This window comes from Cetorhinus maximus, chromosome 5 (genome assembly GCF_964194155.1).
Source record: "Cetorhinus maximus chromosome 5, sCetMax3.hap1.1, whole genome shotgun sequence".
NCBI classification, from domain to species: Eukaryota; Metazoa; Chordata; class Chondrichthyes; order Lamniformes; family Cetorhinidae; genus Cetorhinus; species Cetorhinus maximus.
The window spans coordinates 140745958-140770986 of NC_135883.1; the positions used below are offsets into that span (position 1 = coordinate 140745958).

Here is a 25029-nt window from a genome sequence, read left to right on the forward strand (position 1 = left end):
ACCTTGCCTGTTGCGAACAGCGAAAGAGTCATTCTGTTTGATATGATCTGCCAGTCTGCATCACACTGGCACTGAATTCATACACCACAATATTCATTTGTGTTATAGGCAGAATGTCTTTTTGGCTTGTCGGCAGTATCCTATTAGTGGCAAATACCATGTTGCTTCTGCACTCATGTTGCTACTGGATAGTCGCTGCATGAAACAGCTAGCTTTACCTGTTGCTCAAACTTTTGAGATACCTTGCCCTTCCAGGGTAATCTGAGGTAGACTGGGCACTTTTTAGGGTTGAAAGTGATGGCATTGGGCCCGTTCATGAGTTTGTGCGATATACAGTGTGAAGTGATGTGATCAGGGTAGCAGGATGGCTTTGATGCACCCTGTTTCAGCATCAAGCTTGCATGGTGAGCAAATAGCTTGGGCCCTATTTACAAGGATGCCAATAAGGCCAATTTTATATCATGTGGAACTGTAAAAGTCTGCCATTGGGTTCTCTACCACGGTCTATCGCAAGCCAACCTTCACTGGTCAATGCGCACGTTGGATCCCTTATAGTGAGTAGTGTCCCAAACAAAATGGGACAGATTGGGAACCAACTCCTCCCCAAGGTAACAAGTCAGGGAAAGACAGTAACCACAAGGGGAGTTCAAGTGCAGTTAGAACCAAATTGAACCCAGAGCCCAGTCGGCCGATGAGTGTCTGCCAGAGGGTGGACACATCCGAGGCTTAGCCAGGAGGGGTCAAGTGAGAAGGAGGGACAGCAAGCTTCCCCAGTTGAACCCCCGTTTGCCAGGCTGGCAGACCTCAAAATCTCAAATGCCCAATCAGCACCCCTGACCCAAGAGCAGTGGGAGGATATGGCCACCCTGCTCGGGAAACTTAAAGGAATTCACAAAGATTCGCTGGAGGGGTATCCCGTTGGCAATCCATGACGTGAATGTGGGAGAATCCCCAGCAATAAATCAAAAGCCCCACCAGCTGAGTCCCAACCAGCTAGCCCAGGTCAGGCAGGAAAGCAGCACATGCTGGACTCCAAAGTAGCTGGAGATGCCCCATGCCCTACAGTTGGATCTTGCAGCCTTTTAACTGACAAAAGCAATTACTCACATTGGCTGACACCCTGTTCTGTGTGTAAACCCTGAGAATGCAGCAGGGAACTGACATTTCTCCCTGATAGATGTGTGTTTTTTTTTTCTGGAGTGATTGAGAGAATGAATGTATACCTCCTTACCTTTTTCTCTTCTCCTTGAACATGTTTTTTAAAAAAAGATGAAATAGAATTCAGTTTTTCTCCCAAAGGTGCAGGTGTGTCATGTCGAGAAGGCGTGAAGAAAAAATCTTAAAAATTTGTTTCCTTCCATATTTTCTTGGTTAAATTCTGTTTGTAAAAATGGCCAAAGGCTAACTCATCAAACTCCTGGAATGTAACACCCCTTGCATTGTATGAACATTCCAGTCAAGCCAACACAAAGGACTAGTAGTCTGCATCAGACAGCTCTGGACAAAGGCAGGGCTATTGTGACTCCTCATCTCCGACATTGTGCTAATGGTTCCACGGTTATCTGCTCAAAATACAATGGATAGAGTACATCATTAGCTGAATGGCTCGACCGGAAATCACCCTGTCACGTGAGCAAGACTTGGGCTGTTTGAATTGCTTAAATTATACAGCTTTTGGATTTTGTCATCAGTTGTGGTTTAACCTCAAGAGAAAACCGGACTCCAAGCTAGCAGCCTGCCTCTGACCCTCATCTCCCTCAAAGTCTTGATCTCCAGAAGGAACACTGTATTTCGCCTACAAAGTGAACCAATTCCCAGAAGACAATACATTGCTGCATCTTCAATTGCCTCAACCTGCAACCGAGTTCCTCGGACAAAGACCATGAATTCTGCCAGACAAAGCCACCTGAAAGAACCTTCACTGGACATGGACTTACTGGAGTCTATTCACATGAATTAATACCTTTTGATTTCTTTAAAAATAACTCACGATTTGTAACTTCTTTCCCTTTCTTTATTTGCCTTTCTACCTCGTATGCTTGAGTGTGAATGTGTGCCATGATCTATTCCTCAGGTTTTGAATGTGTTAATAAATCATAGTTTTGTTTCACCCTAAAGAATTTGCTGTGGGGTTATTTTTAACACTGGACTTCATAAACCGGGGCTTAGGAAACACATCATGACCCATTTCAACATAGGAAAGGATACGAATTTGATATAGTGCCACATGACAGACTTGTGAAACAAGTTGTTGCTCATGGAATAAACAATAGCAACGTGGATATAAAATTGGCTGAAAAGTAAAATGCAGAGAGTAATTGTCAATGGATATTTTTCAGGCTGGAGGAAGGTTTTAGTGAGGTTCCCCAGGGGTCAGTATTGGGACCCTTGCTTTTCCTGATATATATTAATGATCTAGATCTTGGTGTGCAGGGGATAATTTCAAAGTTTGCAGATGATACAAAGCTTGAGGAGTGTTGTAAATTTCAAAAGGGCATAGCCAAGATGGTGGAGTGGGCAAATAGGTGGCAGATGAAGTACAATGCGGAGAAGTGTGTGGTGATGCATTTTAGTAGGAAGAACAATATAAAATAAGGGGATGCAGGAGCAGAAAGTCCTGGGTGTATGTGTGCATAGACCATTGAAGGTGGCAGGGCATGTGGAGAGAGCAGTTAATAAAGCATATAGCATCCTGGGCTTTATTAATAGGGGCATAGAGTACCAGAGCAAGGAGGTTATGCTGAATTTATATAAGACACTCATTAGACCACAGCTGGAGTGTTGTTTACACTTCTGCATGCCGCATTATAGGAAGGATGTGAACACACTAGAGAGAGTGCAGAAGAGGTTTACAAGAATGGTTCCAGGGATGAGAAACTTCAGCCATGAGGATAGATTGGAGAGGTTGGGACTGTTCTCCTTGGAGAGAAGAAAGCTAGGAGGACATTTGATAGAGATGTTCAAAATCATGAGGGGGCTGGACAGAGTAGATAGGGAGAAGCTGTTCCCGCTCGTAAAAGGATCAGGAACGAGAGGGCACAGATTTTAAATGATTTGCAAAAGAAGCAAATGTGACGTGAGAAAAAACTTTTTCACACAACGAGTGGTTCGGGTCTGGAATGCACTGCCTGGAAGTGTGGTGGAGGCAGGTTCAATTGAGGCATTCAAGAGGGCATTAGATGATTATTTGAATAGACAATATGCAGGGGTATGGGGAAAATGCAGGGCAATAGCGCTAGGTCATAACGCTGATTTGGAGAGCCGGTGCAGACGTGATGGGCTGAATTACCTCCTCTTATGCTGTTAAAATTCTGTGATTCTATGAAATCAAATTAGAAATTAAAACTACTGCTATCACAGGCAGAAGAGGGGAGCATTAATAATAATTCAGTTCACCTCGCCCTCGTGTCCATAGCAATCTTGTGACATCAACGCCACCTGAAAAGCAAACCTTACTACACTGGTCTCCAACCAACCATCGATTACGTACGTGAAGGAATTCCTCATTGGACATTGACTTTGGGACTCTGGAACTCACATGAACCGATATTTAGTTTTTCTGTGGTCTTTGTACTGTGAACCTCCTTTTCTCTACCCCTCCCTTTACTGTGTGAATCCTAAGTGGGAAGTTGCGAACACTCCTTTCCATGGGTTTTGAATGTGTAAAACAAGCTAACCTTCTGTGTTAAATCTAACTCAAGTTTGCTGTGGGATTAGTAGTAAAATTGTATCTCTCAAAAACAGAGGGATAGGGAAAATACACCACCACTTAGTCAAAAAGCAACCTAATTCAAAATGCTTTCTGTTTATGGACGGGTGGTAAGAGGAAAACAGTGCTGTTTGAACTGACTGCACTCCTGTCTGTAACACAAGGTACAAGTCAGGATTGTGATGGAATACTTTCCACTTGCTTGGATGAGTGTAGCTTCAACAACACTCAAGAAGCTGGACACATCCAGGACAAAGCAGCCCACTTCATTGGCACTCCTTCCACAAACATTCACTCGCTCCACCAGTGTGTACCGTCTACAAGATGCACTGCAGCAACTCACCAAGGCTCCTTTGACTGCACCTTCCAAACCCGTGCCCTCTACCACCTAGAAGGACAAGGGCAGCAGATGTATGGGAACACCACCACCTTCAAGTTCCCCTCCAAGCCACACACCATCCTGAATTGGAAACGTATCACTGTTTCAGCACTGTCACGGTCAAAATCCTGGATCTTCCTTCCCAACAGCACCGTGGGTGTACCTATACTTATACTGCAGCAGTTCAAACGGCGGCTCACCATCATCTTTTCAAGGGCAATTATGGATGGGCAATAAATGCTGGTCTAAGCAGCGACGCTTGCATTCCATGAATGAATAAAAAAGTGTAAACAACATCCATTTGAAGGATGGAATGAATTTATTGTCTGTGGGCAAGCAATAATAGACACCCAGGTCCCTTCTATAAAGGGTTATGTTATGGCCATAAATATCAATCATTCTCTATTGCTCCCCAGCAAAAAGTGAACTACAACCTGCTTACCAAGAACAATTTAAGACCTTTGCTTCTAAGTGTAAGAGCTTCTATTCTCATCTACATGCAGCAACTCAGCAAGACCATTGAAAAACATGTCAGATTCCATGTGAATGTTTTTAACATCCAATCCTACCTCAGCAACACCTCTTGATTCTGCCACTGCTCTGATTTGGCACAATGTTTATTTGACATCCAGTACTGGATGAGCAGAACTTTCCTCCACTTATATATTGAGAAGACAGAAGCTATTGTCTTCAATCCCTGCCACAAACTCTGTTCTCCAAAGCAATTGACACCTGTCCTAATATCTCCTTATTTGGTTCAGTGTCAAATTTTGTTTGATAATGCTCCTGTGAAGCATCTTGGGATGTTTCACTAGATTATAGGTGCTATATAAATGCATTTTCATAATATTCTTTCTTAACTAGGGAAAGTGGGAAGACAAGTTTTGGAAGCTTGGAAAAGGGGAGATGAAGATAGGTGATGTGGTGGTGGAGATTTAAGTCGTGTAGATGATTGTTTTTTGCAAGTAACTTCAGTTATGTAAATGTTGCCAAATTCTAATTTCCCAGTGAGCATCAAGACCTGCTAAAACAAATACAAGGTACTAAAAATACTGATGTCCGTGAAGATTTAGAACGTGAACTTGACTGTCTCGTAAAACGGATGGAGAAAAAAGGGGATCAGATTTCTAAACTCAAGAAACACCAGGACAATGTAAGTGTCTGATTAATAAAAAAGAATTCTCCATATTCTCGATTGACATGCAGACAATGATCTCATTGAGTAGCTCGGAACCCTGTTACGTTACAACCACCTGGGCTTTAGGATGTTATTTGAAACCCTCAGATTACAATGTTGAAATCATGCCAATATAGCTATTTAATTTGTAAAAATTACCAAGGGTAACTTCTGTGGAGCTTTTTTTCAGTTCTTCCCCCTCCAGCAGCAGCTGAGACCAGCAATAATGGTCCATTTTAATGAATGCATGATGTGTATAATTACAGAAATTTAACCTGAACAAGAGATTCCTGATATACATGTCACTAATATATATTTAGAAATTTTGCATTTCATACGCAACAATAAAGTGGGGGAAATTGCCCTTCCCTCCACAAACATTTGTCTGAATTGGTTTAGTGCCCATGACGGTAGTATGTTCTGATGGGCTAAAATGTGCTATTGATTTTCAAAAACTGGATCACACCATATCTCAAAGCGAATCATGCTGATTTGGTTCAAATGTCCCATCAATCAACAATTGAAAAGCCTTTTCATTTGTTAATTAACTTTGGGAAATGAAACAAAAATGACCCCCCACACCTCCAACTAATAAAAAAAAATTCAATCTCCTTGGCTTGCCTTGATTTCATATCCTTATAACCTTGGCAAGCAAAAATTGATCTCAAATTAAAAATTATTAATTGAACCGGCATCTACTACTTTTGGTGGGTTAGAGTTGCACACTTCTACCACCCTTTACATGAATAAGTGTTTTCTAACTTCTCTCCTGAAAGACCTGGTTCTGATTTTAAGGTATAGCCCCCTTGTTCTAAACTCTCCCAACAATGGGAAAAGTTTGGCTCTACCTTAAAAAAATCCTTTCTAAATCCCAACATATATTAAGGAATGTCTGTAGCTGTTTTCTGCAGCTGAAAATACAGAATCCAATAATTGTTGGACCAGAGATTACCACTTCCGGTGCTCTTTCACAGACTAACATTGGTCTACTTGAACTATTCAGTTAGTTCACAGTTACTTTGCAAGTATCATCCTCATATTTAGCCTGAAGCTGCTGACAGCATTCAGTACTTACCATTTTGAAAAGTATTATACTTTTGGTTCCACTTGAGCTTTATGTTTTCTATTGGAGCCAGCCCAAATTTATGTAAATACGAATAAAATTTCTGTTTATGATGGAACTTTAATAAAAACCACTTGCATTTATATAGCACCTTTAATGTAGTAATATGTCCCAAAGCGCTTTTACTTTTTTTTAAAAAAGTAAAAACTTGCTTTGGTAGAAGTAGCTTTGAGTAATCCATTGTAACCATGATGATAGTGTGACACCTAGAGGGCAAATGAAGAGCATTGATTTAATCAAAACTTCAAAAGCAAAATACCATTATGGTTTAGTTTCCATTTATTCACTTTTTCTGTGGTAAGGAGGTTGATGTTAAAATATCATATCCATCAAATTTGTTGCAGGGCAAGGAGGTAGTCAGATTTTTAGAAACCTGTAAGGTAGGGTAACACTGTAATCGACATTAGAACCTGATTTTGTTCATGCTTCTGGAAAAGAGGTTAGAGAAATATCCCTAGTAAATGATGTAAGCGAATAAAGAGAGATTGCATTTATATTACATTTTTCACATTTAACATTCCAAAGGGCCTCATAGCCAGTGAAGAATGTAGTCACACCTGCAGCCTATTGGTGTACAGCAAGGGTCCCAGAAAGTACAATGAGACAAACAAATAGATAATCTTTGTTAATGTTATTGGTTAAGAAATAAATGTAGGCCAGGACAGCATTCAAATCGTGCCACTGGATCTTATGCCCATCTCTGCAGGCAGTTGGAGCCTTGTCTTAAAATCTCAACTGAAAGGCTAAGAATCCTGGGGCAAGTAATCCTGACTCCCCGAAGCCTGTCCACCATCTACAAGGCATAAGTCAGGAGTGTAATGGAATGCTCTCCACTTGCCTGGATGAGTGCAGCTCCAACAACACTCGAGAAGCTTGGCACCATCCAGGACAAAACAGCCCGCTTGATTGGCACAAAATCTACAAACATTCACTCCCTCCACCACCGACGTACAGTGGCAGCAGTGTGTACCATCTACAAAATGCACTGCAAGGCTCCTTAGACAGCACCTTTCAAACCCACGACTACTACCATCTAGAAGGACAAGGGCAGCAGACACATGGGAACATCGCCACCTGTAAGTTCCTCTCCAAGCCACTCATCATCCTGATTTGGAAATATATTGCCGTTCCTTCACTGTCGCTGTGTCAAAATCCTGGAACTCCCTTCCTAACAGCACTGCGGGTGTACCTACACCACAGGGACTGCAGTGGTTCAAGATGGCAGCTCACCACCACCTTCTCAAGGGCAATTAGGGGTGACACCAACATTCCATGAATGAATAAAAAAAAACTGTACAGCACCCCCTCTATTCTGCATTGAAACATCAACCTACTTTATGTGCTGAAGTCCCTGCAATGGAGCTTGAACCTGCAATCTTCTGACTTAGGCTAATGTACTACCTCTGAGCAAATATTATTACAGAAGTAGAAAGTTGTTAAGACTTGCCTTATTTTCTACTCGTAAAGCATAAGACATAATGAAAACCAGCCATATGACCCATTTGGGTTCTTTGGAAATGCCTTGACTATTTTGGTTTCCCTACCCCTCAAAAGACAAATGGAGGAGAAACAATGATGGATGTTGAGATGGACTGACTGGTGTGGTAGCTGGAAACCTTCACTGAAAAAGTAAAAATAATCTTACCTGAGAAATTGTTTGGTCTTGTGATTTGTAAGAGTGGTAAATCTTGCTTAATTCTTGCTCGTTGAAATGTAGGCACGAGAAAAGTTATATTTTTAAAATCTGGAGAGCCCCAGTTCAAATCCCACCATGGTGGTCTGAGAACTTGATTTCAGTTTTAAAAATCTGAAAATAAAAAGCTGTAATCAAAATGACCTTAAATTTTTTTGCATTGTTATAAAAATGCAATTGATTCACTAATGATCTTTCTTTGGGAAGGAAACCTGCCCTCCTTATCCTGTCCAGACTATGCGACTCCAGTCCCACACCAAAAGGGTTGACTCCTAACTGCGCTTTGAAGCGATGGTGCAAGTCACTCCATTTTATCAAAACTGCAGTGGTTCCAAAAGATGGTTGGCCATCAACTTCTCAGTGACTAGGGATGGACAATAATTGTCAGCCTTGCCAGCGATGCCCACATCCTGAAAAAGAAAGTTACATTGGTTGCAGCATAGAACCATAGAACACGACAGCACAGAAAACAGGCCATTCGGCCCTTCTAGTCTGTGCCAAAATATTATTCCGCTAGTCCCATTGACCTGCACCTAGTCCATAACCCTCCAGACCTCTCCCATCCATGTATCTATCTAATTTATTCTTAAAACTTAAGAGTGAGCCCGTATTTAGCACGTCAGATGGTAGCTCGTTCCACACTCTCACCACTCTCTGAGTGAAGAAGTTCCCCCTAATGTTCCCACTAAACCTTTCCCCTTTCACCCTAAAGCCATGTCCTCTCGTATTTATTTCTCCTAATCTAAGTGGAAAGAGCCTACTCGCATTTACTCTGTCTATGCCCCTCACAATTTTGTAAACTTCTATCAAATCTCCCCTCATTCTTCTACGCTCCAAGGAATAAAGTCCTAACCTGTTTAATCTTTCCCTGTAACTCAACTCCTTAAGACCTGGCAACATCTTAGTAAATCTTCTCTGCACTCTCTCAATCTTACTGATATCCTTCCTGTAGTTAGGCGACCAGAACTGCACACAATACTCCAAAGTTGGCCTCACCAATGTCTTATACAACCTCACCATAACATCCCAACTCCTATACTCAATACTTTGATTTATGAAGGCCAGTATGCCAAAAGCTTTCTTTACAACCTTGTCTACCTGTGACGCCACTTTCAGGGAATTATGTATCTGAACTCCCAGATCCCTTTGTTCCTCCACATTCCTCAGTGCCCTACCATTTACTGTGTATGTCGTGCCCTACCATTTGGTTAGCAGATTTGGCAGCAGATGTGAAGTTAGTTCTGAGACTATCCAACATGGAAACCAGAACTGGGCCTAATTTGGCTTCAGTAACATTGCACATTTTAAATCACTACAAGGCCAAATCCAATTTGCAGCAATTAAAAGTATGCTGCATAAGTGTGCTTTCCTTTGTATTTAAACTCTGTGAAATGCAGTCTTCAAGATGTTTGTCACTAATCTTGTGTCAATTTTTAAATTAGTATTAATCAGACTTCCACACTGGTAGTAAATGTCTCTGATAAAATGTCTACGCGTGTAAAAAGGAAAATTAAAGTGAAATTACTTTGGCAATGATTTTTATTGTTTTAGGTTGAGAAATTGAAGGTGAAAGCAAAAAAACTGACGAGGGAGATGGCTGACACTAAGAAGCGAGCAAAAGCTTTAGATGAAATGAAGGAAGTGCCAGTTACCCCCAGGGGAACAGAATTTTCAGTCAAAACAACTTCTGCTCCTGGCCAGAAAGGAAAGGAGAGCCTTCAGCTGCTCAGGAATGCACAGAAACTGCAGCTGACCCTCAGGCAAAATGACATCACATGGGAGCAGTGATTACTGTGGTTCAGAAGACAATGTCTGTAAATTCGATTCTGATATATGTAATTAATAGATTACCACAGAGTAGCTTTATGAATCTGTACACTTTTTACTGTGTTTTTTGACCTGATTCTTGTTGCTTTGAAATGGACTTGAAATATTGCAGATAATCATATGGGGGTAATGTACTTGAAATGTAAGTGTTTTTTACATTCTCAAATGTTTACTCTATTAAAATGATTTACAGTATGCATTTGGTGCAACCTATCTGTAGCAATATTCTTGTTGGAAATAGGTTGCTGACCATCTTCAATGCTTTGTCCATGTATAACTTGTGTATATAAATTAATAAAAACTCTTGAGGATCTGCTGTGTCCCTTATCTGCCTATTTTCTATTTTTCATTTTGTTACCATGAGCTACTGCAAATAATTTTTTCGATAGGCACAGCCTTGAAGAAAAAGCGTGTGGTCTATGATGCTGTTAAATTTGCTACTAATAAGATTGAACTCAAAGAACAGTGGACTATAGAATGCTGCTTATAACCGGTTATCTAAGTCTTCAGGCCATATTTACAGATATATGTATATGTTTACTGTCAGTATATTTAATTAGCTAATCTAGAGAGGGGAAAGGGATACACATCTATGCTAGATTCCCTGCTCTCTCATATTAAGTGGGTGGAACATTTAGCACAACTCAGAGGCTTAATGACAGCGCTGTTGTATCAGAAGGTCCCGGGTTCAGTTTCCACTTAATGTCTAAGATGCTGTCTTTTGGATGAAATGTTAAACCAAGGCTCCATCTACTTGCCAGTTCCAAAGAAGAGTAATATTGGAAGAGTAGTATCGAAACATTGACTCTGTTTATCTCTCCACAAATGGTGTCAGACCTGCTGAGTTTTTTCAGCATTTTCTGTTTTTATTACCCATCTACTTATTCAGGTGGATATAACAAATCCATGGCATTATTTGAAAAACAAAGTGCATTGACTGACATTCATTCCTCAATCAACACCAAAACAGATGTACCGATTATTTATTTAGTTTTTTTGTGGGACTTGGCTGAACTCAAATTAACAGTTGCTACAAAACAACAGTAATGATATTTCGAAGTTAATTAATCTGCAATGAAGTGCTTAGAGATGTCCCGAGGACCTGAAAAGCACTCCAAACGAGGTTGAAAAAGATTAGCTCTTTTATTTTATATCCTACATTTATCATAGTTATTGCTTTCAGACTGCTTTTCTCCTTCCCACCAAACACACTCAATTTATCCTGGGGGAAAGTCCATACTTTAGCTTGCTCATCACTCACTGGCTCCATCTACTAAATTTCACGCACCCTCGATGCTTAAAATAGGATGCTGCTGCTCTCAGATGAAACTAGTTCAAAAGCTCTGCTTAAAATTACACTTTGGATTGCCAGTGGAGAATGGAGTAAGTTCTCAGATGCCTTCTTGTTTTCATCTAATCAGTTGATGTGCTAAAGTGTGGCAAGAAAAATCTCAGTTGAAGTAGTGGAATCCAGGTTCAGTTCTCTTCATTGACCTCACCCTCCTTCAATTGGGTTCTTGAGCTGTCCAATAGGGAAGAGAGAAAATAGTTTACTGCAAGGCTTCAGTTGCCTCAAGAACAGCATTATTGAAAGCTTGGATATGGTTGCCTCTCTAATCTCCTAATCACAGGAAGTACCTAGAGGAAAATAGATTTCATACCCTAGTCAGTAATTTAATGTGCTGCAGATCATGGTAATACTTTGATGAAAATGTGTTGATATTTAAAGAACCAGACACACGAAAATGTTGAAACACCAAATCAGTCATCACTTTTATGCATCAGACTTAACAGGTCTGAGTGAGACCACATCCTCTCCAAAACACAATGTAAGACATTGCTGTCAATAAAACCACACAACATGTAATTGGATCAAAAGTGTAAATATTTTAGAAGCTAGTCAAGCAGTTATTTAAATACAAGATTTTCCCTATGTGTTATTACTTTGCATAAACTTTGGTGCAAAGCCCATTATTTGCATGCAATCTGAAGGTATGCAAATCTCAGTTGTGTGCAGATGATTTGTTCTTTAACTCAGATAAAAATGAAATTCTTTGAGAAATATCCTTATTACAAAGCAGAATTCAATATTATACACATTATACTATGCCCACACATACTTCATGAAGAACTGCTGCAGGGGCAACAAAAAATACACTGCTGTAGGTGTTCTGGTCGGACTTCCACGTTTAAGCATTTTGGACACCACGTTGAGTGACTGCAAAGATAACGGTTACCTTGGACCCTGCTGTGCTCACATATCAAGCGGAGAGTCCTTCTTTCCCCTACGGACTGCCACACAAGCTAGCACAGCTCTCACTTCAACATAGTAACATAACTCTGACTCTTGACTACAAGTAACCATCTCCCTATTTACATAATAAACATGCAGGTAAAACACCTAGAAGGCAGGTATTCGGAAGGTGTTCATCCTCTGGACCTTGGATAACATTACAGAGTCTTGGGGCCCCTTCCAGCAGGCTTCTATGACCTGTCTACCATAAACATCCATACCATTTCATGACCGTCCAAATTTCTGAAAGTTGATGACCTCGCTTTATAATTAGATAGAATGTCATTTTGGATCCTTGCCCTACTGAAATCCAGGAACCATGACAAAATTATCTCAGCCACTAAAAATATACTGACAACAGCAGATTCAGAGCCAAGATATTCTCTCAAAACAACTAATTGATAGTTAAATATCTGTAATTGTAGTGATAGATGTAATTAATTTTCAGGGTAAAATAACTTAAGCTTCCTCACAAAAACCTGCACTCTTAAAATTCACCAAAACTGGAAGTTTTTCAAGAAATTAGAGAACACACCAGGGGATTTGGTGGGTGTGTTATGGTTTGTCAGAAGACGATTAATAAGATGCTGCATAAGAGACCTGTTATTAAAATTAAGGCAGGTGGTAACTAGAGGAAGGTTACAGGGAAAGTGGAACGAGGCCATGGAAGGATTTGAAAATAAAGGTAATTTTAAAATCAAGGTGTTACTCGTCAATGTAAGTCAGCAAGCACAGGGTTGATGGGTGAAAGGGACTTGGTGCATATTAAGATACTGACCCCAGAGCTTTAGATGAGCTCAAGTTTATGCAGGGTGGTAGATGGACAATCACCCAGGAGAGCAGTGGAATGGTCAAGAGTGGAAGTAGCAAAAATTGGAAAAGGGTTTCACGCAGGCAATGTTACAGAGGTGAAAGTAAGTGGTCTTGGCGATGGTGAGGAGATGGAATCAGTAGCTCAGCTCAGTGTTAAATAGGAGTGGATTGATAAAAGAATTATTTCGAAGAAGTCACATTGGACTCGAAACTTTAACCCCGTTTCTCTCCCCACAGATGCTGCCAGACCTGCTGAGTATTCCAGCATTTTCTGTTTTTATTTCAGATTTCCAGCATCCATGCTTTTGATATATATTAAAAGGAGTGGAGTGTGTCAACAGTCTGGTTGGGCCTCAGACCGTGAACAGGAAAAGGGATAGAGTTGGTAGCTATGGAGCAGAGTTTGTGGCCGAACGGTGGACAACGGCTTCCAATTTCCCAAAATTTCTAGTCATCTAGTACTGGTGTTGAACAAGCGGTTAAACACAGCACGGACTGAGGTCTCGGATCTTCCAGCATCCGCGGTTTTTTGCTTTTGATCTCCTGTCTGCCTGGAACAGGGTTACAGTGCTAGGAAGTTTCGTGAAGGAAAAAGGGAGATGGATCACGTAAATTATTACATTTTCACCCAACCAATGTAGCAGTGCTCCCAGTAAAGCAAAGGCATTGAGGATGCTGGAAATCTGAAATAGCAGCGCTTCTATTTTCTTTTTGTTGCACGGTTGATTTTCATCTGAACTTTTGGAATCTAAAACCAGCCATTGTTAATACCTAATTAATAAAAAAAATAATAATTTGAATGGAGGCTACTTATGTCTCTGATGGATCCATCTGCAGTTAACAGTAGCCACGAACCCACGCCGGAAATCGCCTTCCCTGGCTTGTGTAGCGTATCTATAGTTACAAATGGGCGAGTTTGAGCACTGAGCAGGGGGCGGGGGGTGAAGTCCATAATAAACATATAGGCGTTGCAAGGGCGTTAAAAGATAATTAGATATTGCAAAGAAATGGTTTAGAAATGAATGTTCCGAACGCGTAAAGTGAGAGGGAAGATTATGAATGTTGACATTGTTGTCCCTGGTGATTCCGCGCTCACCCTGTCCCTCTGCGGGTGACTGACACTCTCTGGCCAGATTTTGCTGCTTGAATTTTCACACCGGGATGATTCAGCGTTCGTCCAGGTTTGAGAAATGTTTTAGAAACGCTTGTGGATATCTCCTGATAAAGTAAAACAAATGAAAATGCTGCTTTGCAGCCGCGTTATTGGTGTGGAAAAAAGCCAATCCCACGTTACTGTTCAGTAAAGGCTTTTTCATCTTAAACTTCAATATTAAGTTTTGGTTTTTGAAACTGTTTTGCTTCATTTGTTTTGCAGGAACTCGGACCCACTCTTGTTCTACAGGTAGACTGTGGGGCTTAAAAAACAAACAAAAAATTGGAGGTTGCTGACTTCGCCTGGTCATTTGAACCACCGATTTTAACTGTTTACATGCATGAAGCCGTCTAATTGCTTTTTAAAACAATTAGAATAAAAAGGTTTTGAGGATTTCAGTGTTTCAAGTTCCATTACGGAAGTACCTGGTTTACCCTTTTCCCTCTCGTTGCTGTGCAGCGCTTAATCGGTTATATTTTGGATAGGGAGGTACAGAAATGTTCCCATCCCGTTCAAGATGACACCCTTGACTCAGTGGCAACACTTGCCTCTGAACCTCTGGATTCTGGGTTCAAATCCCACTCCAGTGCTTTGAGCAGCTAGTTTAGGCTTACATTAGAACTTTATGTACCTATTTGCAAAATATTGTTGAGCTTTTTATGAATGATTTAAGGACATGTGCCCAACTCTTTATACCTTCCTGCCAGCCTTGGCTCAGTGCCAGCTCTCTTGCCTCTGAATCCATATGCTGTGTAAAATGGTTACTGCCTTAAAGCCTTTAATTACATATCATGACAACAGAGCTCACATGAACATGGCAAGCCGCAGTGTAGAAAGGTAAAAGCAAAATACTGCAGATGCTGGAAATCTGAAATAAAAACAGAAAACGCTGGAAAAACTCAGCAGGTCTGACAGCGTCTGTGGAGAGAGAAACAGAGTTAACGTTTTGAGTCTGATTCGTCCGAGTACCGCGACCCACTGCTGGGCCTACAAGTAGTTCCTGATGCTGACGAGACTGAACGGATAGGTTGGTTGGAGGTTGCAGTGAGTGGGGATGAGGGAGTGAGTGGTGGGGTTGGGGGATAAGTGGGGAGCTGTGTTCTAGTGCCAGGGGCAAGGTTAAAGGGGGTGATGTCCTGGGGGTTGGGGTGGGGGCACCTGGCCTGACTCCAGTCCGCAGAGCTAAAGCTGCTGGGCTTTCCACATGGCATTGGGCCTCAACCCCGCCACAGAGGAAATTCCAGCAGGGGTGGGATGAAGCCTCAAGTGGCCATTAATTGACTACTTAAGGGGCCCAATAGTTTCAGGGGTGGACGGGCCATCAGTTGCCTCCCCCGCCTCCTGTAAACTTTCAAACATGCCAGCAGGGGAGCACAAAATCCAGCACTTTAGTGCAGTACCAAGGGAGTGCTGCACTTTCAGAGGTGCCATTTTTAGGATGAGATTACTGCTCTCCCTCAGCAGGTGAATCAATGCTCCTCCATGCTGAACATCACTTGGAAGAAGCACTGAGGGTAGCACGATCACCAAGAGTAGCTCAGTACCACCACTGACTAAGCTGGCCACCTGAAGGATGTATCTGCAAGACTGGGCCTGTGGCAGGTGGTGAAAGAACCAGCAAGTGGGAAAGACCTACCTGACCTGCCCTCATCTATCTACTTATCTGCCCATTAGGAGAAGTGACCACTGCACAGACCTTGTCTTCACACTGAGGATACTGTTCATTGTGCTGTTTGGCACCACCACTGTACTAAATGGGATAGATTCAGAGCAGATATAGCAGTTCAAAACTAGGCATCCATGATGAACAATGGGCCATCAGCTGCAGCAGAATAATATTCCATCATAATCTGGAATCTGATTGCCCTGCATATCCCTTCGACAGCACCTTCCAAATCCACGACCACTACCATCTAGAAGGACAAGGGCAGCAGATACATGGGAACATCACCACCTGGAAGTTCCCCTCCAAGCTGCTCGCCATCCTGATTTGGAAATATATCGCCGTTCTTTCATTGCCACTGGGTCAAAATCCTGGAACTCACTCCTTAACAGGACTGTGGGTGTACCTACAATGGTTCAAGCTCACCACCACCTTCTCAAGGCAATTAGGGATGGGCAATAAATGCTGGCCTAGCCAGCGAATCCCACATCCCATGAATGAATAAAAAAAAACTATTCCATTACCATTAAGCCAAGGGACCAATGCTGGTTCAATGAAGAGAGCAGGAGGGCATGCTAGGAGTAGTACCAGGCATTCATGTGAGGCGCCAACCTGATGAAGCCACAACACAGGACTACATGCATGCAAAACCATGGAAGCAGCATGCTAAGCACTGAGCAAAGTGAGTCAACAAACAACGGATCAAATTAAAATGCTACCGCCCTGCCACATCCAGTCATGAATGGTGGTGGACAATTACACAACTAACTGGAGGAGAAGGTTCCATAAATATCCCCATCCTCAATGGCGGAGGAAGTCCAGCACATCAGTGCAAAAGACAAAGATGAAGCATCTTCAACCAGAAGTGCCAAGTGGATGATCGATCTTGGCCTCCTCCTGATGACCTCCAGCTTTACAGATGCCAGTCTTTAGTCACTTTGATTCACGTCATGTGATATCAAGAAACAGCTGGGTGCACTGATACTGCAAAGGCTATGAGACCTGAAAACATTCATTACCAAAGGCTTGTGCTCTAGAACTAGCTGATCATAAGATCATAAGAAATAGGGGCAAGAGTAGGCCATTTGGCCCATCGAGCTGCTCCACCATTCAATAAGATCATGGAAGATCCGATTGCAACCTTAACTCCACTCTCCTGCCTGTCCATCATTAACTCTTGACTCCCTTGTAGATCAAAAATCTGTCTAATTCAGCCTTGAATATATTCAATGATCCAATCTCCACAGCTCTCTGAGAAGAAAATTCCAAAGCCTAAGAAGAAAGAAGAAGAAATCCCTCCTCATCTCCATCTTAAATGGGAGACTCCTTATTTTTAAACTGTGTCCCCTAGTTCTAGATTCCTCCATGAGAGGAAACATCCTCTCAACATCTACCCTTTAAAGCCCATCAGAATCCTGCACCCCCAGCCAGTACAGCAACAACACTGCCGTCTACCTGACAATGTGGAAAATTGTCTATGTATGCCCTGTTCATAAATAGCAGGACAAATTCAATCTTGCCAAGCACCGACACCCACCCTCCCGCCCCATTAGTCTACTTTCAATCATCAGCAAAGTGATAGTGCCATCAAGTGGCACTGACTCAACAATAACCTGTTCACTAATGTTCATTTAAGTTCCTGCAGGGCTACTTGGCTCCAAACAGGCTTAGTCAAAACATGAGCAGGAGAGCTGAATTCCAGATATGAAGTGAGAGTGGCTGCCCTTGTCGTCAAGGCAGCATTTGACCGAGTGTGCCAACAAGGAGCCCCACCAAGTCAATGGGTATCCGGGGGAAAATCTCTTCTTGAGTTGGAATCATAACTAGCACAAAGGAAGATGGTTGTGCTTATTGGAAGCAAATCATCTCAGCCCCTGGACATTGTTGCAGGAGCTCTTCAGCGTAGTGCCCTAGGCCCAACCATCTTCAGCTGTTTCATCAATAATCTTTCCACTAACATAGTTGCGCATAAATAACAGGGAGTGCCATCAACCGCACCACTATTTAAACAGCAAATTATGACCCATTTTATTTCAACAGTTTGAGATGGGGGCCTCCTTATTTCTTTGGAGCCTGATGGTCCTCCATCATTGAGTCTGGAGTTCCAGCTGATCCATGAATGGCTTGGGGGTATAGTGGTGTTGGATCACTCAGTGCCTGTTGGTTTAGGACAACCTTCTACCAGTTTATGGAAGGACACGTTAACTTTGATTCACATCATCAGATTTCTGGACCAGATCCTAATCAATATTCAAAAACAAAACTTATTGGCATGTTTATCTCTAATGAATATGCTATGGTTTTGCATCACATTTAGTGCATATTTTGAGTTCTTGATAAATGCCTGATATTTCAGGTTAAACACGTGAATGATGAGTGAAGCAATTGGTGCTTAGTAATGAAAAGAAAATATTAGTAACTCAATCAAAATATATTCTAACACTTATTTGACGGCACATTTGTCTTCTGCTGATAAATAGCTGTGGAGCAATGGGTGAAACGTACAAAGTTTCTGCTACTGCAAGAATCCAGGCAATGGAAAATGAGCTGGCTGGAGAGCTGGCGGAACTGAAGCAAGAGATTGAAGAAAATGGAATATTACAGGGTGCGCCTACACAATCTTTCAGGTAACATTTAGCAATAAACATTGGCCCAGTGTTCTTTTGTTATATTTAAAGATATGTAATACATCTATTTTTTAAGAAATGTACAATAAAACACTACTTGTATGCTATTGTAAAGGAAGCAAAAAGCCATGTTGAAGTTGTAAATGCCTGGAAGCATTACACCGTGAAGTGATAGGATGTGGCGTAGATATCTAGTCATTTGTGCAATGCTAAGGGCACATTTACACCACAAGTTTAGCATCATTGCAAAATGATTTCAACTTTTGACCAATGGTAAATTGGAAGCATAAATCTCAAGTTAGAGTTAAACTTGACTCTGAAGCAAAGTGGAATGATAGTGATAGTGTCATATTATTTTGGTTAATTTGACACTGCATGGAATGTAAATGCATTGTCAAGCCTAGTATGGTTGTAAATGTAACTGGCCATTACCTTTTCTTACATCTAAATATTTAATGTTCTAACTTTTGGTGGTCAGAACTCAGCATGTATCAAGCAACTGCAGGATGCTCCCCTGAACAAACTAGTTAAAGTTCTAGCCAGGCAGGAGACAGGCAACTTAAACAGACCTCTTCCTGGGTGGAACCTGAACTACAGCTATTGCATGGTCTGAAACTGGTAGCTTCAGTGAAAATACATTCTAATGTTGAAACTGTACAATATTCTGCAGGAGTTAACAGACTTCTGGGCTATTATTAGATGGAACTCACTGTAAATCTGAAGGAAGGAACTGAACAATAGTTATATATTTTTAAATACAGTAAACAGCAAAGATAACCAATTGATATTAAACACTTACTAATGTCCTTTGCATCTCATAATGTGATATCATTTCTACTTTTACTTTAATGTGCTTCCATTATTTTTCAGCTCTGTTTGCATACCGAAGGACATTTCCTATTTCAAAAAGGAACGTGAACTGCTCTTGAAGAAAGGTTTACAGGTAAAATATCAGAAATGTTAAAAAAGTGAATATAGCACGACATTATTGGATGTTGCTGGGATTGGAGGAAGCAGCGTGTAGCAGCCTTTTGTGGGAAGCAGGCCCAAGAAAATGGTGCCCAAACTGTCACTGGCCATTTTCAAAGTGCCTGGCTGCAACCTTGCATGTATTTCTGCCCACAAACCCCCTCTTCTGGACTCAGCCCTTTTGCACATGCAGGTGCCCTGACTCCCAGTATCCCCATTACCATTCAGTTCCAGTCTTCATGTTCCTTAAAGCATTCTGGAATAACTTTTCTATCTCTTAAAATTAACAGACCTCACTAGCTGAGGGTAAACAATGCTGTGATGTGTACCCGAAACACGTGCCAGGATCACGGGGCAAGACATTTCGGGAATAATTGAATGCTTGGCCAACTTCCACTGTGTCCATAAATAAGCAAAGGTTACCAATGGCAAGGACACACAGCAGGGATATTTAAATTTGGTCTCCCCTGATTTCCCTCCTGACCCCATCCCATGATAGAAGTTCCTGCCGCACAGATCCCAACACCAGAACCCAACACCCAGTTCCTTCACTGTCACTGGGTCAACATCCTGGAATTCCCTCCCTAACAGCACTGCGGGTGTATCTACACCACATGGACTGCAGCAGTTCAAGAAGGCAGCTCACCACCACCTTCTCAAGGGCAACTAGGGATGGGCAATAAATGCTGGCCCAGCCAGTGAAGCCCACATCCTGTGAATGAATAAAAAAAAAGGATCACAGCCATGCGCATTTTCAGCACCAGATTTTTTTAACTGAATGCATAGTCATTGAATCATTTACGGTACAGATAGAAGCCATTCGGCCCATCGAGTCTATGCTGACTCTCTATGGAGCAATCCAGTCAGTGCCCATCTAATTTCCTTTTGAAATCATTAATCTCCCTGCCTCCTCCATCCTTGTGGGCAGCGAGTTCCATAGGTCATTACCACTCACTGCATAAAAAAAGTTTTCCCTCTCATTCCCCCCCTGCATCTTTTGCTCGAAACCTTAAATCTGTGTCCGCTTAGCCCTTGTACCATGAGCTAATGGGAACAGCTTTTCCTTGTCTATCTTATCCCAACCTATTATAATCTTGTACACCTCTATCAAATCTCCTCTCAATCTCCTTTGCTTCAAGCAGAACAACCACAGCCTCTTCAGCCTAACCTTGTAGTTAAAATTTCCCATCCCCATCCTGGTAAATCTCCTCTGCGCCCTCTCATGGACCCTCATATCCTTCCAGAAGTGTGGTGGCCAGAAGTGGATGCAATACTCTAGTTGAGGCCCAGCCAGAGCTTTATAAAGGTTCAATATAACTTCCCTGCTTTAGTATGCAATGATTCTCTATATGGAGACCAAGATCCCATTTGTTTTATAAACCATCCTCTCAATATGTCTTGCCACCTTCAAAGATCTATGCACATCTATGCATCTGTTAGGAAATAGAAAGTTTAAGTAAGTTGCATCTGTATGTGGCTGTGTTAGGAATAAGGTATAGCTTTAAGTTAAGTTTGATTTGTGTTTCTGTATTTTTATATTAAGAAAAGGGGAAGGTGAGTTTTAGTTTCACTTTAAAAGATGCCTGCATTTTAATAAAGGTTTTACATTGCTTGGAGGGAAGGTAAAACAAACACAATGTCGAAAAAAATTGTGCTGTTGCCTAGCAACAGGAGGCCCCACAGAGACAGAAAAGTAGTTTCAGTTCAGTTTGAGTGCAGTTGGTCAGTGGGCTCCATGGTTGAAAGGATTTGCCAGCAGAAGCAGCATAAGAGAGACTGATAGCAAGTCCCAAACTAAAGTTGGAAACAGTAGCCAGCAGAAGCAGGACAGGAGAGAGGACTGCACAGGAAGCAGGTTTCCCCAAAGAACAGAAGAAAGAGGAAAGTTCCCAAAACCAGGGATTGGAACAGGGAAGGACCCAAGATGACAGTCTAGTCAAAGGACAAGGACAGGAATCTGGAAAAGGTCCTGTTAAGTGAAGTTAAGAGTGAGGAGCAGAAAAAGACACCAAGCTTAAAGGGAGAAAGCTGCAGGAAGCAGACTTAAAGCAAAAATAGGCTTGCGAGAAGCCAGATGAAGGTCTCTAACTCTTTACTATGGGCATGTGAAGCAGTGGAGTTCTGTTGACATGGCTGAGTCAGTGAGAGAGAGTGTGAGTGGAAGAAAGCTTGAATGAACATGGCTCATGGTGTGACAAGTGCCTAGGGTGAGTTGATGAGGGATCCATAGCATGTGTTTGGGTGGCATCTGTCACTTGGTCTCAGAATGTGGTGTGTCTGACCCCAGGGTGCCTATTGGTTTACATGGACTGTGCTTACTGTGGACATTAGAGTATAAAATAGCTTTTGTAACTTGTGTTATTCTTAGAAATTGGTATATATCTGTAAAGGTATAGTTGTGGGTGAAGGAGTATTGTAATGTAGTTCATCTTTTCTTGTTTAATAAATGTTTTATTCTTTTGTTAAAAGTTCATCAGCTGACCCCTGGACTCTGTTCAGTAGCCACTCTCCACGTGTCTAAACAAAAAATAAAAGTTAGGATCTATCAAGCCGGGTTCCACCCTGGGATCTGGATTGTCCAGTGGTAACATCAGCTGGGATCATAACAACCCCCAGGTCCCTCTGTCCCTGCACACTCTTCAGAACTAAGTCATAAAATCTGTATTGTCTCTCCCTATCCCTTATGCCAAAGTGCATCACCTCACATTTCTCTGTATTAAATTCCATTTGCCCCAGTCTCCCACATGGGCATAGGGATGGGCAATAAATGGTGGCCTAGCCAGTGACACCCACATCCCATGAACAATTAAAACCAAAATGACAGGCTGGGATGTTAACTACTACACAGCCAATATTCAACCAGTAGAGGTGATTGGCTCCATAAAAAAAAAACTAATGCTTGATAATCAATCTCTTTGTAGCAGATTAGAAAAGGAAACAGTAAAAGAATGATACTGCCTCTCGGAGCTATTATTTTTCTGTGAGGAGATAATAACATAAAAGTTTGGTTGTAATATGTCATTATAGAAATCCATAATTGGCCTGAAATAAAAGCTTTGAGAATTCAATCTCCAGTTGTTCTCCAGTTTTTTTGAAAGAAAAAGTGAAGGAACCCTCAAATCCTCACAAACTGAGGGTCATACCCTTCGACCCTTACTGTTCCACAGATTGCACACGGGGAAATTCTGCAAGCTGAACATCCTCAGGATGCATAGGTGGGAAATACTGCAGACTGATTGGGATGCAGAAGTGTGATTTGAAGCTTCTTCTAACTTTTGTGAGATAAAAATATTCTGTCTATACCTAGGCTTTTGAGACAGGCTGAGACCTTGAAAGAGAAACTCTAATGAGGTGTTATGATCCCTGTAGAGACTGTTAACATTTAAAGAGAAATTCGAACTCCCAGGCCAGGATTATTGGAATGGCGAGGTTTATCCAGCCTGCCACCCAAAGAGTCGGCGGTGAACATATCCCTGAAGGCTCCACAGCCATTTAACGCTCCAGCGAGTGTTAATTCCCTGCAGACAGGACTTCCACCGCTCACTCGGGAGGATGTCCCGCCTCAGAGAGCTGCTGCCCAGTCTGATGGGCTGACAACAACCTAGTCCCAGCAGCGACAGAAGCTGCAGTGTACAGGACTGGGACTATAAGCAGCCCCTAGAGTCTAAGTCCTGCGAGTCCAGGGCCAGGTAACTGTGGGGGTCTCGGGGTGGGGAGGTGAGACGAGACCTGGGAGGGGGAATGGGCAGAGAGGGGGTAGAGGTGGGCGTGTTGGTGCAGAGGCCAGGGGAGTGGGGAGCACTCGCAGGGGCCAGGCCATCTAGGTGGGGCACCCAATGTTGAAAGGAGGCCGTTGATGGAGGGCCTTCATGCCCGAGGCCTGAGCATGGCCACTTTCCAGACTTCCCCTTGCCCTTGAACTTCTCCCACTGGCCTGAAAAGTCAGGTGGTCGGGGGTGGGGGGGGTGGGGGGGGGGGGTGAGGGGGTAGAAAACAGCCTTTGAGTGGTCATTAATTGGTTACTTAAGGGCTTCAATTGGGGCAAGGGTGGGCCTAGGCCTCGTCTGTTCCGCCCTCAAATTGCAGAGAGGTCAGGGTGGGTGGGAGCCCCAAGCGGGAGCCATCCAAGAAATTTTATGGCCCGCCCTCCGCCTGAAAATCTGCCAGTGGAGGAATTCTGTCCCCAGTGATGTACTGAAATAATTAAACCACAAGATTCCACGGTTTAAAACAAATAAATTTTACTGTGTAAGAATGAAGTAAAGCAAACGCTACTAAATAAACACTGTCTTAGGTAGCTACTTATACTTTACATCGAAAAGCACGATAAAATGCAACTCCTCCTGATACCATGCCCTAAGAAGGTGTTGGCAATGATGGACTTCCATTGGATTAGTCCATGATTTTGCTTGGCCAAGAACTGCAGTAGTTTGCTGTTTGCCATGGCCTTCTGCAGTGTGGCTGACCAGGAAACTCTCCTGCTCTTACTGCCTGTCATCACGCATATAGGAAGGATTTATGTGCTGATAATCAGCCTGTTTGGCCATATTACGAATACGCCTTCCTTGGCCATCAGGTCATGAGTTCGACTTGAACCCTGAGTTTCTGGCCCAGAGGCAGGGATGCACCACAAGACCTCCACCAAAACCCACTGACAGATACTTTAGACTAAATCCCCAACTCAACCTTCTCTTTTCTACTATGACTCCTCTGCACTACACTTGTAATTCCTGCACAGTGACTTCAACTGAAAATTAGAAACACCCGAGGTTTCCAATGGCTCTAATCTCCCGGTCCACAGCTGTTCCATGGCTCCTGGCAGATTTCTTTCTCTCTGCCTGATTCCAAGCTGAACTGTGTGTTTTCAGTATGAGGGTTACTATAGATTTCTTCCTGTAGCTCCAAGCTTGGCAAATCTTCCAGCCTCTTTTTCCATCACGAGCTGTGTCTCCAAACTAAACCTGAGCTCCAACCCACATTCTGCACAGCGAAGAATAAAGTTAGTATTTTCTCTGCTTAAGGTGCAGGCCTGGATAATATTTATTTCTTTTGCTCCCTGGACTCAAGTAAGCTGCAACTGTCTCTGTCGGTTCCTAAACCGAACCGCTGATTGTTAAATAGGTGGGATGTCCATTTACCAAATCAGGCAGCAGAAGACATTCTGTGAATCACAACTGTTTTATTGTTAAACTATACTTCAGTACAAATACCAGTTTCCACTCTTCCCCTCTGGATCCTCTCCCTGTCCAGAAGCAAAATACCCCGACTGGTGAAAAACCCAGCTCTTAAGTACAGGCTTCAAAGAGCATCATCTGCTCTCAATTCACTCTCAAGCTAATCTTGGTTTACTCTTAAAAGGACTTGCATTTCTAACATTGTCACTGACTGCCTGCTTCTGCAAGCAAAAAGATACACACATGGATAATTAAGAAAGAAACCTACCTGACCCCCACAGCCCATCTCCATGACGACGTGGCATACATGGGATTTCCAAACAGATATGTAGATGAATTGTCCTTTACCTTCAAAACAACCCCTTTGATTCTGTGACCCAAATGACTAATTTATATTTTTAATGGAATTGATGGCCCTTTTCTCCAAAC

At 42.3% G+C, this 25029-nt stretch overlaps 2 protein-coding genes across 6 annotated transcripts in view; both read left to right on the plus strand.

Moving 5' to 3' along the window:
* cep57l1 (centrosomal protein 57, like 1) overlaps nt 1-10241 on the plus strand; it is a 64369-nt gene extending 54128 nt beyond the window's left edge. For all 5 annotated transcript variants that reach the window (XM_078542560.1, XM_078542559.1, XM_078542562.1 and 2 more), the window contains 2 exons: nt 5097-5241; nt 9633-10241. In XM_078542560.1, the coding sequence (XP_078398686.1) occupies nt 5097-5241; nt 9633-9869 (382 nt within the window). In that variant the 3' untranslated portion in view covers nt 9870-10241. The remainder of the gene's footprint in view (nt 1-5096; nt 5242-9632) is intronic.
* Nucleotides 10242-14075: 3834 nt separating this feature from the next.
* Nucleotides 14076-25029, plus strand: part of ccdc162 (coiled-coil domain containing 162) — a 271702-nt gene continuing 260748 nt past the window's right edge. Inside the window, exons 1-3 of the mRNA XM_078542866.1 lie at nt 14076-14195; nt 18311-18457; nt 19328-19400. Of these exons, the coding sequence (XP_078398992.1) occupies nt 14176-14195; nt 18311-18457; nt 19328-19400 (240 nt within the window). The 5' untranslated portion in view covers nt 14076-14175. The remainder of the gene's footprint in view (nt 14196-18310; nt 18458-19327; nt 19401-25029) is intronic.